The sequence below is a fragment of the Eptatretus burgeri genome, chromosome 3, assembly GCF_056783735.1.
Source record: "Eptatretus burgeri isolate ZD-2024b chromosome 3, Ebu_testis_v1, whole genome shotgun sequence".
Lineage (NCBI taxonomy): Eukaryota > Metazoa > Chordata > Myxini > Myxiniformes > Myxinidae > Eptatretus > Eptatretus burgeri.
This window is the reverse complement of record NC_140963.1, coordinates 141361880-141379849: the sequence shown is the minus strand read 5'-3', so window position 1 is coordinate 141379849 and position 17970 is coordinate 141361880. Positions and strand designations below refer to the sequence as shown.

The 17970-nt window shown below is 46.6% G+C and overlaps 1 protein-coding gene and 1 long non-coding RNA gene across 3 annotated transcripts; one reads left to right on the top strand and one right to left on the bottom strand.

The window, feature by feature from the left end:
- Positions 1–919: 919 nt before the first annotated feature.
- Positions 920–1429, bottom strand: LOC147031161 (uncharacterized). Its single transcript, XR_015056700.1, has 2 exons — positions 1292–1429; positions 920–1144 (listed from the first exon to the last, which is right to left on the bottom strand). It is a non-coding gene; the product is annotated as an uncharacterized LOC147031161 (long non-coding RNA).
- On the top strand, positions 1338–16796 carry JAM3 (junctional adhesion molecule 3). 2 transcript variants are annotated; one of them, XM_085875953.1, is made up of 10 exons: positions 1338–1468; positions 4649–4713; positions 7221–7331; positions 10319–10486; positions 10656–10858; positions 10988–11087; positions 11298–11405; positions 11598–11616; positions 14697–14763; positions 15172–16796. In XM_085875953.1, exons 1-10 carry the CDS (start codon positions 1353–1355, stop codon positions 15205–15207), a joined length of 993 nt encoding a protein of 330 aa, XP_085732079.1. In that variant the 5' UTR covers positions 1338–1352; the 3' UTR covers positions 15208–16796. The 2 variants fall into 2 exon arrangements, with proteins under 2 accessions (XP_085732079.1, XP_085732080.1); XM_085875954.1 differs by lacking the exons at positions 1338–1468; positions 4649–4713; positions 7221–7331 and adding an exon at positions 7367–9436.
- Positions 16797–17970: the final 1174 nt, after the last annotated feature.

Sequence of the window (17970 nt, the reverse complement as noted above, 5' to 3'; positions counted from 1 at the left end):
AGTTGGTCTGTCAGACCCCCTGGTCCAGAAATCATTTTGAGGTCAGGAGTATCCTTCCTTTTTAATTCACGGACCGGTGTGTCTGTGGGTGTGAGTGTTTGTTTGTTTGTGTTTGTCAGGATACTCCTCCCACAGTTCTGGTGCAATTACATCCAGACTTGCTACATAGGATCAACATGACCCCAATTAATGTATAGGGGTGTTTTTACCTTTGCTGGTGGATTTGGGGCGACGCAAGTTTTCTATGCGAATGTGTATCGTGTCGCGCCACCTCCAGGTGAGGGAGGGTATTACAAGTCACCACCAGTGCCGGATTAAGCCTCGGCTGGCCTGAAGGCGCATTTTGAAATTCTAGAGAATGGCCTGAAAATTTTAAATTAGATCTCGGGCTCATGGAAATGGACCCCAGACAAAAGATGAACTGATTCAAGAACTTGTTGTTCGTCTTTCGGTTGCTCCCGTTAGGGGTCGCCACAGCGCATCATCCATTATGATCCGCATAGGTTTTACGCCGGATGCCCTTCCTGATGCAACCCTGGTCGCCTCTTACGACACAGGGATAAGGATTGGGTTTCGCCATGATTCCAAACTGCCCTACACCCTCTCATAGCGCAGCCCAACGCAGAGCTCCCGTCCTCAAGCGATCCTCCAACCCAAGCGTCCGAGTAGCCGGATTACAGGCGCACGCCACTATGTCCGGTATGAACTGATTCAAGAACAAAATATTTAATACAAAAAAAGACAAATATTTAATGTGAAAATAATTTTTGGCCCGAATTTTTGGCTGGCCCTAAGGCACGTGCCTTGTCCGCCCAATGGTTGATCCAGCACCGGTCACCACCATCTACAGCACAGCATACCTGTCGCCACGTTTTCTGGTGCAGTGAGGTGTTTTGAATTAGAAACAGTCGGGTCGGGATGTTTTTGCTTCATGCACATAACTTCATGGGTTATTTATTTTGCCGATACAGTCAGAAGAACATGTTGCATGCTTGGCACAAGATCTCCCGGAGGGAGGGTACTCCCCTGTTGGGGGATAATATGACGTGTTTGATACGTCATCAGCTGGAGATCCGTCGTGATTGAGACGTTCACACCAACGTCTTCCTTGAACCCCAAGTTGCTCGTCCTCTGTGACGTCACACTGCCGAGGAAATTGAATGTTTGTTTCCACATTTGAATCAACACAAAACATCCATCCACACACAACTCATTTTCGTACAAGGATATACATCCGTTTGTGGCGTGTCCACCATGACATTCATGTACATTTCGATTTCACGTCCCTTACACAACATTGTTGAAAAGTTTCGCGACCCGTATGCTGAAGAAGAAGAACCCACGAGGGCCGCATGATGGCGGGACGGCTCGGACGGCTCGGACGGCTCGGACGGCTCGGACGGCTCGGACCGAACCTCCTCGTCCTCGGTGTTGTTGTCGCGCTGCTCCTGTTGTTCTTGATGCCAGGAAAGTGTCGCGTTGTTTCACTTTAGGCCTCGGTTCTCGCTTTCATCCAGCAACACATTTCGATCCCGCGTCTTGTGGGATTGTGGTGCAGATGTTGTGTCGAGTGTGGTGGTTACGTGCGGGGAGGGGGAGGTCGGGGGGAATGGTGTAGTGCAGGGGGTGGTGGTAGTGGTGCGGTACGGGGTGTTGGTGGGGGTGTGGAACGCGTTTGGGCGGGGGCTGCAACGGGGGGGAGTGTTACAGGGGAGGGAGTGTTACGGGGTGGTGGTGGGGAGTGTTACAGGGGGTGTGTGTTGGAGTGTTACGGGGGGTGGTGGTGGTGGTGGTGGGGAGTGTTACAGGGGGTGTGTGTTGGAGTGTTACGGGGGTGGTGGTGGTGGTGGTGGGGAGTGTTACAGGGGTTGTGTGTTGGAGTGTTACGGAGGGTTGTGTGTTGGAGTGTTACGGTGGGGTGGTGGTGGTGGTGGTGGGGAGTGTTACAGGGGGTGTGTGTTGGAGTGTTACGGGGGGTTGTTGAGTGTTACGGAGGGATGTGTGGGTGATGGTGGTGGAGTGTTACGAGGGGTGGGGGTTTGGGTGGCGGTGGAGTGTTTTTTGGGGGGTGGGTAACGGCGTAGTGCTGAGGGGGGGGTGGTGTCATGTTGTTGGTGTGGGGGGGTGTCGTGGAGGAATGATGGTTGGTGTAATGCATCGGGGTGGGGTGGGGGGCTTTGGTGTTATGTCAGGTTTTGGTGGTGGTGATGGTGTTTTGGGTCCTGTTGGGTTGGAGGGGTGGGGGTGGGTGGTTGTGGTGGTGGTGGTGATGGTGTTTTGGGTCCTGTTGGGATTGAGGGGTGGGGGAGGTGGTTGTGATGGTGGTGGTGATGGTGTTTTGGGTCCTGTTGGGTTGAAGGGGTGGGGGTGGGTGGTTGTGGTGGTGGTGGTGGTGATGGTGTTTTGGGTCCTGTTGGGATTGAGGGGCGGGGGTGGGTGGTTGTGGTGGTGGTGGTGATGGTGTTTTGGGTCCTGTTGGGGGTAGGTGGTTGTGGTGGTGGCGGTGATGGTGTTTTGGGTCCTGTTGGGTTAGAGGGGTGGGGGGAGGTGGTTGTGGTGATGTTGTGTCATATCACCTCATGGTGCTCGTGTTGTCCTGTGCTGTCGGTGATGTCCATCTATAAAGACGAAAGAGAATGGGAGGAAATGATTTGTGAGCTGAATGGTTTCTCTGCTCTCCACGGTCTGTGGATCAACGAGGGACTTAAAAATGTCCCCAAAGTGAACCCTTCGCCCCACCACGCATGATGTATCTGCACAAGTCCATAGTTGTTGTCAGGAAGGTTATTCTTGGTGTTTTCTTACCATGTTGAATTGTGCAGATTTAAAAAAATTAATTAATTAGTTTTTGTAACATGATTGTGTTGCGAGTGGATTGTTCAGGTACTGAACAAATGCAGTTCCTTCGGCCATTTTAAGGATTCATATTGAGCATTCTGTCCCCTCTCGTACCCTCTCTCCCCACCACCCCTCTCCTACCCTCTCTCACCACCACCCCTCTCCTACCCTCTCTCCCCACCACCCCTCTCCTACCCTCTCTCACCACCACCCCTCTCCTACCCTCTCTCACCACCACCCCTCTCCTACCCTCTCTCCCCACCACCCCTCTCCTACCCTCTCTCACCACCACCCCTCTCCTCCACTCTCTTCCCGCCGCCCCTCTCCTACCCTCTCTCCCCACCACCCCTCTCCTACCCTCTCCCCCACCACCCCTCTCCTCCCTCCTATCCCACCGCCTCTCTCCTACCCTCTCTCCCCACCACCCCTCTCCTACCCTCTCTCCCCACCACCCCTCTCCTACCCTCTCTCCCCACCACCCCTCTCCTACCCTCTCTCACCACCACCCCTCTCCTACACTCTCCCCCCACCACCCCCTCTCCTACCCTCTCCTACCCTCTCTCCCCACCACCCCCTCTCCTACCCTCTCCCCCACCACCCCCTCTCCTACCCTCTCCTAACCTCTCCCCCACCACCCCTCTCCTCCCCTCCTATCCCACCGCCTCTCTCCTACCCTCTCTTACCACCACCCCCTCTCCTACCCTCTCTCCCCACAGCCCCTCTCGTACCCTCTCCTACCCTCCTATCCCACCGCCCCTCTCCTACCCTCTCCCCCCACTGCCCCTTCTTCTCTCCAGGGTTTATTACCTCTGTCACCAAAGGTGGAGCACGTTATATTTTCACCCCTCTCTGTCTTTGTTGTTCTGTTTGTCTCTCTGTGTGCAGGACATCTCAAAAATTTATGGACGAATCCGGATGAAAATTTATGGGCAGGTTGGGTGTGCAACAAGGTTGAACTGATTAGGTTTTGGTGAATTTCGGGATCCAGATCCGACTACGAGACTATAATTTTTAAAGTGATTCTTCATGATTGAGAGATAGGGCCAAAAATGATATATAGCACGATATCTCAAAAAGTTGTGGACGGATTTGGATGAAACTTGATGGACACGTTGGGTGTGTGACCACGACAAATTGATTGGAACGGAGACCCAATATCGAAATGTATTGCGCCCAATATGTTCTCGTGGATCAGGCATTGCGTGGTGGAGGTACCCTACCGAGTGCCATTGTAGTTGTTAAATTATTTATTTCCTGGAAGCAAGAAGCCTATTTGGTTTGTGTTGGGAATGGTCATAAAGTCTGTGTGGGTTTTACTTCAACGATGGTGTCAACATGGGTTAAAGTGCAGTGGTAGGGACAGTGACACCTCGGTTGGAGGAAACGGTTGATGTGAAACAGGCTGGAACTAGAACGGCCACTCGGGAGTGCACCATACCTCCACCGGGCTGAACTGTTTACGTTTTGTATCCCCGTTATACGCCACATCTGCATCTGGACCTGAACCAAAATTGAACCAACTCGTCCTTGTCACGTACGCAACCTATCCACAAAGTTTTTTTTTTTGTTCTCGTCCGTCCGCAACTTTTTGAGACATCCTGCTCGCAGACAAATGGGTGAAAACATAACCTCAGTCCACCGACGATGGCAGAGGTAAACCAGGGGAGCACGACGTGGATGCACAGAATGGAGATAGCGGAGCAAACGATATCTTTTGAACTAAACTTTTTTTGCACCTCGGATCGACGAGCAGACAACCAACGTCCGTGCTATGTGTGGATACTAAAGGTGTTTCTTTCTATCCACCAGGTTTTCAGGTGTTTGGGGTGAAGGTCCACTCTGCGAACCAGCATCCGGTTGTCCGCGAGTTTGAGCGTAAGTAGGTCGGAGTTTGACGGTCATACTTGTTTAACTTTGTTTTGCAAGGACCTCTTGTGAGACGAAGCAGATAAGTCTTATTGATGTCGAAAAACCAGTGGCAACTTGCTCTATATCTCTTATTCCAATACTTGTAAATTGTAATGACAAATAAAAGTGTGGGATATTGATTGTGTGTAATTGGTGTCCATGAAGATGCACCTTTGGTGCATGAGAATTGTTCATGGTAACTGGGGATTCCCCCGTGGTTCCGAAGACTTGGTCACTCTCAAGGGAGGATTCCCCTTTGGTGCCTATTTTCAGGTCAGGCCAGATCAGATCTGTGACTTGCTACAGGTGTCATGTAAACCTGCACTAACCTGTTCCATGGTCGGGTTGTCGGCGACTAAACCGTCTCTCCCACCTGGTTTTCTGGTGAGGAGGGTGTATGGATATGGACACCCAGCAGGATGAAGAACAAAACCTGTCAAAGGGCGGAGGAGCTCCTTGTGAGTCAACGGCCATCCATATCTAGTGCCCAACTGTGTCTGCGGACGTCCTCCTGCAGTTGTGTTATTTCTTATTAGGAGGTTGGTGGCAGGATTTGCACTCCGGCCATCGGAAAACCCTTCCTTCTGCAAAACATTCCAGAAGCACAAAAAAAAATCTGAAAACACACTCCATTGGAGTACCTCCTGTGCAGCTTCCGCTCGCAGGGTGGCTCACCGGATGACGGGATTTGGGCAAAGCCTTCGGGACCACCAATCTTTGATAGGAGGGAAACCACGGGGTAACATTCCCGGGTCAGATTGCAGGAGTGGGTGGTGCTGAGGTGTTGTCCACCAGATGGCGGTCTCCTTGGGTTAACCTGAGGCGGTCCCTTCGGGTGGGTGCATGGAATGTTCTATCCCCAAGAGAGGATGATTATCATCTGAGCTCAAGCATTTGGACATCGGTATTGCAGCTCTCTCTGAAGTTCGGAGATCGGATTGCGGCGAGATCATGGCAGGTGGTTACACCTACTATTGGTCTTGTCGCTCTGATGATTACCTTGCCCAAGGAGTTGCTGTAGCTGTCTGTGTCCAATAAGCTGACTCCATTGATAATTGAGGTAACACCGGTCAACGAGCGTATTATGAGACCAAGGATTAGTCACTCCTTAGGTGTCATTTCTCTGGTCTCTGTTTATGCCCCGACTGAGGCGAGTGATCTCATCGTGAAGGATGCGTTCTATGCCACGCTCGAGTCTGTGGTTGATCAGTGCCCCAGGTTGATCATCTTTGCGGAGACTCTGGATATCCTTTTGGGGACCCTCGAGGTGCTGAATGAGGAGTTGGAGCCACTGGGATTACGGGTTTATTGGGTCAAAACGAAGATCCAGGCTTTCAATGACATCTTGGATGCTGCTGTCCTGTCTGTGCCTCTTTGTGGTGAGGATGTTGAGGTCACGTAGAGATTCACTTACCTTGGCAGTGGCATTCATGTCTCTGCTGGCTGTGAGTCAGAGGTCAACAACGTCTGGGTCGGGCCTGGGGAGTCATGGATTCACTGGATCATGGGTTGTGGCGCTGCCGGTACCTGTGTGGGAGGATGAAAGCCTGAGTCTTCAGGTCCTAGTTGCTTCTAGTCTTGCTCTATGGATGTGAGACTTGGACTCTGACCAGAGATCTGAAATGGAGACTTAATTCCTTTGGTGCCAGGTCTCTTCGGAGAATCCTTGGCTACAAGCAGTTGCTGAGAGAGACTCAAATGAGATTTGTTACCTGCATAGTCTGTGAGCGTCAGCTGCGGCTGTATGGACATGTGGTTCGTTTTCCTGACACTGATCCTGTTCACCAGATTCTCTCGGCGAGGGAGTCTTGTGAGTGGAGGAGGCAAGTGGGCCGATCATGTGCCTCGTGGTTGCAGCAGGTTGATCGGCATCTCAAGGAGATGGGGATGGGCCAGGCATCTGCCTGGGGGAAGGCTAGCCGGAGGCCCCTGGAGTACCGGTGAAAAGTGCACGCAGCGATGTGCTGCTCTGGCGCATGCTCCCATACCTGACCTGACGTTAGACTTCTTCACGCTAATGGGATGATTCCCCCTTGATTCCTAAGACTTGTTCACGGTAACGGAGGATTCCGCTTTGGCACCGACGACTTGTTCACGGTAACGGGGGATTTCCCTTTGGTGCCTAAGACTTGGTCAAGGTAACGGGAGGATTCCCTTTTGGTGCCTAAGACTTGGTCAAGGTAACGGGAGGATTCCCTTTTGGTGCCTAAGACTCACAAAATATGAGAGAGGTTACGATGAGCACATGGGTGAAATGCATGCAGTTTTACTTTTGGATGATCCTGTTGTTGTGGTGCTGTGCTTCTTAACATGACCTTCCATTTCCATCATGGGGTTCTATCGTACATCATGCTCAGCCACCAGTCCAAGGAAGCCGTCTCGAGTCCAACGATTCGAGGCTCGACATGAATGAGCACGTTCTCGGTCCGTGTCTAACGGAGCGAATCTTTGATCGATGATTCCCCTGTTTCCAGGAGTGATGCTCTCATGCCTGTACAAGACTGAGAGCGAAAAGCCTCGCATTGAGTGGAAGAAAATTGCCAACGGCGATCCCAATTTTGTCTACTTTGATGGCAAATTCATGGGTATGTCTTCAGTATTCGCCCTCTTGTTATTTCGTTGCACAAAACATTACAGATTAATTTTACTTTCTGATGTTGTACATTTGTGGTTTTCTTGTTTAACGAATGGTTGGCTTTACCTGTCCTTGAAGGAATGGGAGAACCTTTTGTAACTGGTCCGACCATGAGAGTGGCTGCATGCAGATCGACTTTAATATGGATTGTTCATTCTTGGATGTACTGTAATCTCTATACCCCAGTGAGGCTCTGTATGATGATTATTATTATTATTGGTTCGTGGGCACCAGTAGTGACCACTATTTTCGTTGTGTCTGTGTGTGTCTGTTTGTGACTCTCTCCAGAGCATAGCTCCGTGACGTTTGATGCGATCTTGATGAAACTTGGACACAAGCTAGATATCATGGTCTAGTTGTGTCTTTTTGTATGAGGGGCATCCCGGCACGCCCACTTGAACTTTTTATTTATTTATTTTTTTCTCGATTTTTTTTTTTTTCTAGCAATTTCATTTCCTAGAAGCTGTGCATAATGTCCATACGTACAACATATAAAAATCCGATTTGATTTGGCCAATTTTGACGGAAGAGATAGGTTTTTTACGGTCGGACTTCCTCAATAATGCCCGCGAACCATCGTCTCCTCCCGGCTTATTATTATTATTGTTATTATTACCTCCACCACCGCAGGTGAAGGAGGTAATTTTTTCACCCTTTTCTGTCTGTTTTCTTCCCACTTGCAAAATCGAACATTTTTCAAGTATATTGGTTAGTCGATTTTGTTATTCTGTCTGTCTGTCACCTATAGGTCACAATTCTAAACCGATCGTCATTAAACTTTACCAAACTGTAGAGGTAATCTCCACTGAGAATCTCAACTTATTGATTTTGAGGTCAAAGGTCATCTTGAGGTCGAATTTCTAAAATCGTCATTTTTCATCCGATTGACTTGAAATTTGAACAAGATTTGTCTCGTGCATCACTGAATTAGGAAACCAACGATTTTTTTGTTAGGTCAGAAGGTCAAAGGTCAACTCAAGGTCAAACTTCTAAAATCATCAATTTCATTCTGAAAATTAATCGATTGTCATCTGATTGACCTGAGCTTTGATTAAGATTGTCAATTTTAAATTTAATGAAATGGACAATTTGATGTATCCATGACAACCTTTGGAGAGATGTGTGTGGGGGGTGGGGTGGATTTTACAAGTATACTGCTCTGCACGACGTCTTTTTTACTTACGAAATCTAAAGATTTCGTAAGTTTTTTGATGACTTCCATCATCTGTTTGTGTGTGTGTTTGTTTGTTTGTAGGCACGATAACTCGAACGGAAGAAGCTACCAATGTCAAATAACACCATGTGATCCAGGAGGGTGATGGCTAGTGCTGATCAGATTTTGGTCAAAATCGGTCAAAAGTCAAGGTCACAGTGAGGTCAAATATTCGATTTTGATGGTTTGGTACAGAATCATCATAGAAACTTCTGGTTTGTGTCGCTACCTTCTCTAGAGACAGCTTTGATTAGACAAGGTCAGAGGTCAAGTTGACGATTTTGTAAGTACCAGTCTATGACTGCTTGTCTTGTTTGTTTATCTGTTTGTGTGCACGATATCTCAAAAAGTTGTTGACGGATTCGGATGAAATTTTGTGGACAGGTTGGGTATATGGCGAGGAGGATTGATTAGATTTTGGTGAACATCCGAATTCGGATCCAGAACTGATAATTTTTAATGTGATTCTTCACCGTTGAGAGATAGGGCCAAAAACGATGTATAGAATGATCTTTCAAAAATGTAATGGGCCAGATATGTTCTCGTGGATCAGGCATTATGCCTGGTGTTGGCTTAATGATTAAGGTGGTGGGCTTGGGATCCTAGGATCCTGAGTTCAAATCTCACTCGGCTGTTGAATTAATACCAGGTGGGGTTGACTCTGCCTGTCATCCTTCCGAGGTCGGCAAAATGAGTGCCAGCATGCTGGTATCCTGTGTCGGAGTGGCGACCCGTCCAGGATTGTGCTCGACAGCCGAGGAGACTGCTTCGGCAGCACCAACACTTTGCACAGAGTCTGGTCCCAATGGATGGATGGATGGATCGGGCATTGTTTGGCGGAGGTATGCACTCTACCGAGTGCTTTTCTCGTCGTCGTTGTTTTTCGACCCTTTTATGGGGTTCAGGATTGCACCATCCTTCGACTCTTATTTATTTATTTTTCTCAGCAACCACTTGTCCGATTGATGCACAATTTTCAGGGTAGGAGTGACCCTATCCCTATGGAGAATATTTTAATGATTATTATTATTCTTAATAGGTCACACAGTATGGCAGCCATCTTGGATTAAACGCAAAAAATTCAAACATACATCTGAAACTGCAGATCAGAAAAAATTGAAACTTGTCACATCTCGTTCTACTCCCAATGGAGAATAAAGGGATTGTTCGGATGACATAATTGGTGGTGAAGTGATAGACCAGTCGTAAATGTTTTAATCAAAATCCTTGTTTACCATTGAGATTCAGTGTGTGTGTGTCCATGCCGTAACGTTTTTATCATGAAATCTTCAACAAACCTTTATTACGATATTGTGGAGACCACAAATTAATAGAATGTACAATTTGTTTTTAACGATAATTTTCGTCAAGTTTAGTTCACGCTGATGGGCTTTGCATTTTGAGATGGTTTCGAGTTATTATTATTATTATTATTATTATTATTATTATTGTTTGATGCCAAGCCAATTTGATTGAACTGCATGATTGAAAGAGTGATTTTGAGCTGCACTGGTTTAAATAAATAAATAAAAACTTTCCCAGCTCTGACACACGTCACTGAACTATTATTATTATTATTTTATGGGAATGCTTTAAAATAAGTTAATTGAACCTTGATCCAAATTATTTAAACTTTAACACGATTAATTAACTGAAGATATGTTGAACTTTCAGTAATGTATTGGTACGTGATCACCAACTGGTGTTTCCTCCGCCCCATGCAGGTGACCTCTGGGGTCGAGCAGACATCTCTGACCCCGTGTGGAACGACGATGCGTCCATTACGATTAGAAATGCAACACGCCTTGATTCGGCAAAGTATCGGTGTGAAGTGTCTGCTCAAAAAGACCCTAAGCCTCTCGACGAAGTGGAGATCACTTTGGTGGTGCAAGGTGAGTGGAAGGGTTCGTGTTTTTCTGTTAGATGTTCACTGGTAAGTTAGTTGATCGCAAATGATGAGTTCCAAACTCTATTACACTTCACTCGTGGTATGTGGGTCAAAATTTGCACTTTGCTGCTTTCTTCTTGACAAGTATTTATTTGGCTTTTTCTTTATCGCAGTTAAGCCGGCGATACCCCGATGTGAGGTTCCTGCTTCTGTGTCCACCGGTCAGTCGGTGGAATTGCACTGCCAGGAGAGCGAGGCGTTTCCACGGGCGGCTTATTCCTGGTTCAGAGATGGCGAGGAGCTCCCCATCGAGCCTCACACCCACAAAAAATTCATCAACTCTTCTTACCGTTTTGACGAGGAAACCGGCAGCCTGGTGAGATGACGAGGGAACTGCCGCAAACCGGGATAGTTCGGCCTAGAATTATTGTGCATGTTTCGTTGTGAAATAAAAATGTTGTTTCTGGAGGACCCTTTGTTTTTGTCCTCCTCGTGTTCTGTGCAGACTTTCAGTTCAATACAGCTATTTGACTCCGGTCTGTACCACTGCGTGGCTTGGAATCCAGCAGGAAAGGCCCAGTGTCTGGCTCAGAGCATGATTGTCAGTAAGTACTGCTTGTGCTGACCCCACACTAGTGAGTGTTTGTAAGAATTTCCCTTGCATTGGAGAAAGCTTTGTGCCTCAGACAGCGAGAATACCAGTGTCAGAAAGTGGATGGCATACGGGCGAGGAAGGTGGTGAAACCTGCTGTTAATGTCCCCTTGTGTGCCAACATTGTTTTTTGTTTGTTTTTGTTTTTTCCCCCTGTATGCAGGTGACTTGAATGTGGGCGCGATCGTAACCGCGGTCATTGTGGTGGTTTTGCTGTTATCCCTGTGTACCATCGGTGTGTGGTGGGCGCACAAGATGGGTTATTTTAAAAGTACGAGTCTTGTTCTTCTTCCTCTTTGGAAATCTTTTTGCACATTGTTTCCACTCACTGCTCTTGACTTGTTGTAGTGATTGGTTGAATGATGAACTTATTGTTTGTTTGTTTTGCACATTGTTTCCACTCACTGCTCTTGACTTGTAGTGATTGGTTGAATGATGAACTTATTGTTTGTTTGTTTTGCAGAAAAGTCCACTGCTTCCCGGTAAGCTCTGTGCTGCAGCCACTCATAATGCATATGCTCATGTTACCATAAATTTGAAGGTATGGGGTTATGCTGAAGACGTTAACTTTCTGTGCTACGAATGTACGACTGCAAAACGGTAGACTCGGCATCGCTCAAACTTTTGGGTGCCGCCTGTTATTTTCACGAAATTCTGGTAGATAACCTCGGACAAACCATCAACTACGTGAGAGCATTACGATGCCATCAATGAAGCTTCATCTCGCATGTTACCGAATAGGATGAAGCGTCACTTTACCAGTTCAGGCCGGAAATAAGGCACACTTCAACAGAGTTTGTTTTTTTAATTATGCCCCTCCCCGCCGAGTGGCTGTTAAGAAGCCCCTCCCCACTGCCAATGTGTTAAAATAACCCCTGCTCATTTGCTCCCCACCCCTCCATCTTTCTCAAGAAGTAAATGACGTGTTTAGCCAATTATTCCATGTGGCATCATCTCAAGCCAAACTTCTGCTGTGTGTGCGTGTGTGTGTGTGTGTGTGTGTGTGTGTGTGTGCGTGTGTGTGTGTGTGTGTGTGTGTGTGTGTGTGTGTGTGTGTGTGTGTGTGTGTGTGTGTGTGTGTGTGTGTGTGTGTGTGTGTGTGTGTGTGTGTGTGTGTGTGTCCATAAACTCCAAAACCATGAAACCTAGCAGCATGAACCTTTGCATGCATATTGAAGGAACTCCAAAGGAGTGCATGAGTGAAGATTCGGTGTTTGGGTAAATTAAAACACCCCTTTTGAAGATAATTAATGCCCTTATTTAGTTATATCCATCACGTGCATCCTTGGCCACCTCGCTCTCTGGGATCTTAAGGCGTATACTGGGTCACCTCTCTGGGGTCTGAAGCCGCCATATTTTTTGGCCTGCTCAACCATGCCTTGACTTGGAACAGGCTGCAATAATTTTTTTCTTTAACGCTAAAGTATTTTTTTTTCTCTCTTCCACTTTCCTTCCTCATTATCAAATGCCTGTTCATCATAGCTACAAATCACTGGGTACATTGCAATTCTTATAAACGCCCAGACGCCAGTGTTCGTGGCTTTATTTCATTTCCACACATGCATTAACCTCGAGAATCTTTTAAACTGAGCTGAATTACAAAATTTAAACTCCAGAATTGAACTCGGCAGCAGTTCCGAGTCCTTATAAAAGTGTTCATTTGTCCAATTCAGATATTTCTTGGGAGTTTCCGGGTACATAGTTTTATCGACAGCGTTCTGTTTGAGTGCTTGCTTGAGTGCTTGAGTGCTTAAGCTACTTAACGAGTGCCCTACAGTCGATGGCGATACAGTTCGTGTCTCGGTCGGGATGTACAGTTGACAGTTACTACAAGGTAAAGGTACTTAAACAGCATACAAGGACGTGGTACACATGGGAAGATTTGGATTTGTTGGGATTCTTCGTGGGTATCTTACGGAGATTCTTTCAGGTTTTCCTTTGTCCTCGCACCTGTTTCAAAAGCATTCTGTTGTCTGATTTGCTTTACAAAGGTTAAATGTTTCTCTTTGTGAGTTTCAAAGTAAAAAATATTTGATAACGACAGATTTCTGAGCCATTTGCCGTATTCACGTGTTTTCTAAATTACCGAGCCAAAATTTTTTTCCCCACCCATCAATTGCAGCTGTTTATAAAGATTAATGTATGTGAGCATATCCCTGAAACATCAATATAAATGTAACGTTGTTTGTTGGTGAAAGCTACTTGAGGTTTTTCAGTTGTCTGCAATTTGTGCTGTAGTCGATAATCGCTCTGACTCCAACCTGCAGATTACCAAAAAATTGCGGTGCGTGTGCGTGCGTGGTTTTGTTTTTCCATGAAGCATGACACATTTTTTGTCCCATCCTTGCTCTCCCTCCTCCCAATACAGTGCAGCACCCTCCCCCCACACCTCTCTCTCTCACCCTTCCCCCTCCCTCTCTCTATCTCTCTCTCGCTCCCACCCCACCCCCTCCTTGAACCTTCCCTCCCGGTGTGCATTGCAACGTGTGGTGAGGCCTCACTCTCCCCCTCCATTCCTCGCTCCCACCCCTCCAATCCTCGCTCCCACCCCTCCAATCCTCGCCCCACCCCTCCAATCCTCGCCCCACCCCTCCATTCCTCGCCCCCACCCCTCCATTCCTCGCCCCCACCCGTGCATTCCTCGCCCCCACCCGTGCATTCCTCGCCCCCACCCCTCCATTCCTCGCCCCCACCCCTCCATTCCTCGCTCGCCCCCACCCCTCCATTCCTCGCTCTCCCCCACCCCTCCATTCCTCGCTCTCCCCCACCCCTCCATTCCTCGCTCTCCCCCACCCCTCCATTCCTCGCTCTCCCCCACCCCTCCATCCCTCGCTCTCCCCCACCCCTCCATCCCTCGCTCTCCCCCACCCCTCCATTCCTCGCTCTCCCCCACCCCTCCATTCCTCGCTCTCCCCCACCCCTCCATTCCTCGCTCTCCCCCACCCCTCCATTCCTCGCTCTCCCCCACCTCTCCATTCCTCGCTCTCCCCCACCCCACCAATCTCCCACCAATCCTTCCCCCACTTTTTATTTCTTGGTTCCATGTCAGGTTTTGTGTGTTTTTAACTTCTCTCCCAGTGGAGTTTTCTCACTGATACGTCCTATTTGCTGATGGTACATCATTGGTTTGTTTCAGCATTCGTTAAAAGCCCGAGCTTTGTCCCAATGCTATGTGTCTGGCAATAAACGACGCATTTAATCCGATCTAATTTGTGCAATTGGAAAGAAAAAGATGTGTAATTAACAGAGTTTATGATTGGAGGAGTCCCGGTGTGATGAACGGTTTCCATTTCCTTTTAGGTCACCCCAAAATGTTAGAAACTGGAAAGCACCTTCAATAGTTTACTAACACTTTCTTTTTAGTCTGGTATTTATAAACAAGACTTGTATTTGCAGTTCATGAGAACCATGGCACTCGTTTAGCAATAACCTTTCCTTTCTGTCTCTTCGTCTTCATCTTCACTGTTTCGTAAACACTGCAACGATCTGATTAGTGGGAATACAATCACCTGCTGTTTATAACCAATGGTATGTGTGCTGTGGTTGTTTTTTGCAATCTCAGATACCACTTCTCGGAACGATCGCAGCAAAGCGAGATCTACTCGAAACCCAAGGAGAGCCCAGATGAGGTGAGTTGCCACGGCATTTTGAAGATCGAATCCGAGTGGTGACCCTCGCCGTTTTTAATATTCCGACCGTGGGGACGTTTTGGGGTCCAATCGGAAATAGCAAGTCACTTCGTCGATTTCACACCACCGAGAAATGAATTGCTTAAATTCCATCGAGACGTCGCTTAAACTGTACGACATGAGGTGGTGCTCACGGAAGCGGTGCGGTACATACCCCTGTATTGCACTGGAAGATAGCTGCAATGTGGAGTACATTGCTCAACTGAGCCATTACGGTGCCGGCTCGGCATCACGAGCTCGTGGATTTAATTTGAGCGTGATCGATTATCCGGTTGTTTTTTCTTCCCAGTGCTGAGTGGAGGTGAGGTCGTTGCGTGTTTCTGAGTAATTGCGATTTTTCTTTTTCAGGGGGAGTTTCGACACAAGTCATCATTCGTCATATGACATCTGCGGGATTGATGAAGACAAAAATACGATCATACGAGGGATGCTTTTCTGAATTTGTTTGGGTTTTGTCTCCACACTATCGGGTTGCAGACCTCCTCTGCAGGACACAAAGTCCCAGTTTCGATTCGGGTCTTGATCTTTATTTTACGTCCAAAAGGAGCCACAGTCATTCCGAACGACCTTCTGAAGCACAAGAAGACCATGGCGTCCATTTGATGGTGTGCTGTGCATTATTGTCCGATGAACCGACCTGGCTCCAGGATTGGCTTTGTGTTTGATGACCGGCCATCTGACTGGTACCTCGACACGTGATGACACCACACGGTGTTGGAGTCCATCATGGGCTTTTGTCTAAATTGCAGTATCAAGTTTAACATTTACCAGATAATTTAGTATTATACTCTGGTCACCATGGTGATTATTCAGCCAGTCTTTACAATGAGATTTTTTTTTTTTTGTCATTAACTTTTATCTTCAGTGTGCAGAGCAATGCAAAATTACAAACCATTTCAAAAGCGTTGATCCGCAGATTAAGACTAAGGCTTGTTCGGACTAAACAAGGGTCTTTGGCAAGAACTATTAAGGCCTGATGTGCCACTCAAAAAGTAAGGTATCCCAAGATCGTCAACTGCCATCTATTAGCCATTGTCCCTGATCGAGGCCACCCAGTGTTCGAACGCGTCAACCCCGTGCTCGAACGCTTTGATCCCATAGCTTTCGTCTTTGGACAAGAATGTCCTGAGTCGGTCGTGCCTTCCGTGGGTTTTGTTTTGTTACGGTTTCTGCACTCCCGCATCTTCACCATGTACTCGGTTTTGATTTTAGTTGTTCAAACATTTTTGTTGTTGTTTGTTTTTTTGTTTTTTTAATCTCTTGTTTTTTAGTTTTTGCGTATAAACATTTCTTTCTAGTTTCCTTCTGGAAACTGCTTGCTATGAAGCCGGTTGGAGCAGCATTTTGAATGGATGGCTTTGGGAACGACATGAATTTGAGGGTTTATTTTATTTTATTTTATTTTTTAAATGCTACTCATATATATTCTAAAATAAAAAAAATTATTCAGTCAAACTAAACGTACTCAGCAGCATGCGGATGCTGACGTCGATAACACTTCCTGTCCCGAAATTTGTTTCATCGTTAACCTGTGAGTACAGGTAAATATAATTCTTGAGCTGCAGGTGTTTTCCGACATGCTGCTCGTGCTAACGGCCACGATTTCTCGATCCATCCAACGGTTATTTTGAGTCGAGAGTTTAACTCTTTTCCTCGACACTTAATCATTACATTTCTGGGTTGTATCTTCACCGGAGATGATCCTAAGTCTCAAAAATACAACGAATGCTGTTTAGAATTGCGAACAATAATCCTCAATTACATCGCACAAAGTATTTTGTTTCCAAAATTAAGTGTATGTTTAATATGCCCAATATTAAATGCGAGTATGCAGCACTACCTTAGTATTATTGCCTGCCTTTTGGTGGTTCTTTTTGTTTGGCCTGGTTAACTTATTGGTTTTATAGGACTTGGTAACTATTGGAATATTTTGATGTGATATTAATTTTTGTTAATAAAAGCACTTGACATAACTGAAGTGTTTCGTGCTTTGCTCTCTGGATACTTTGGGATACGTGCACGACCACTATCTAACTGTGGCGTTGATTTTGTACTTGATCGAAACGGCCACCATTGGCGTGCTGTCCTGCATTTTACCTTTTTCAGCTCGTTTTTCATTTGTGATGCTTTTGGTATCCTTTTGTGGACAAAGTATGTCGGTAATGGAACGCTGAGAGTTCCCTGCAGGTTCATCAGTCCTGTGTGTGTGCTGCAGCAGTTTCCTATCTGCGCTGGACCTCTCTCTAGTACTAGCAAACAGTTCGTCCTTGTGGACGGGAGGAAGAAAAAGCAGGATTTGGTTTACCTGTTTACTGTAGCACTGCTGCAAAGCACACAAATAACATCTTCCCTCTCAGCGATGGTATGGGGCAATTGGTTAGAGGTTAAAAGTGGCAGGTAAAAGATAAGGCAAGATAAGATTTTAGGGAAAGTTAAAAAAAAAAACAGGAACCGGTATTTTTCGCAATCCTTTTTGTGCACTGCCATTTATGTGCAATCCATGCTGGGGAAGCATCCAGTCGAAATTAAATATTCGTCTCAATCGCGATGCGATGTACAATGAAGTGAACCAGCTGGAAAACAAACCATCTTTGTTAACACGTCAGCATCACTTGTTTTGTTTTTTTCACCCCTTCCATATGTTTTTATTTCTTTGTTTATCATTCCAAATATAATTCACAAAGTGTCTGTTTGTTTGTGTTTTAGATAACAGTGTTCAAAGTTCCGCTTCCTCTTCCTCCCGACAGGCTCTTTGAAATTCCGCTTGAGCGTGGACGTAAAGGCCCGGTCACACCTTGACGTTTTAGCCAACGTATGCCGATTTTTGAATTTTTTTTCTAAAACGCTGGCACACGTTGAATACGTTATGGGTAAGTTTTGATAACATTGAGAGCACGCTGAAAAACACTGCCATACGTCATTGTACGTTGGCTTTAAACGTTGTACTTTTCGGTTGTCCTCAAATTTTTTCATGCTTGAAATTTCACGACGTATACCGGCGTATGACTCACACGTTCCGGTACGCTGGCCACAAGTTGTATGCACGGTCTGCGATCGTTGACAGACGTCAACACATGCTACTTGTAAGTTAATCATAAGTTGAGACACGCCGAGGTAATGTTTAGCGTACCCGAAACTTATTTCTAA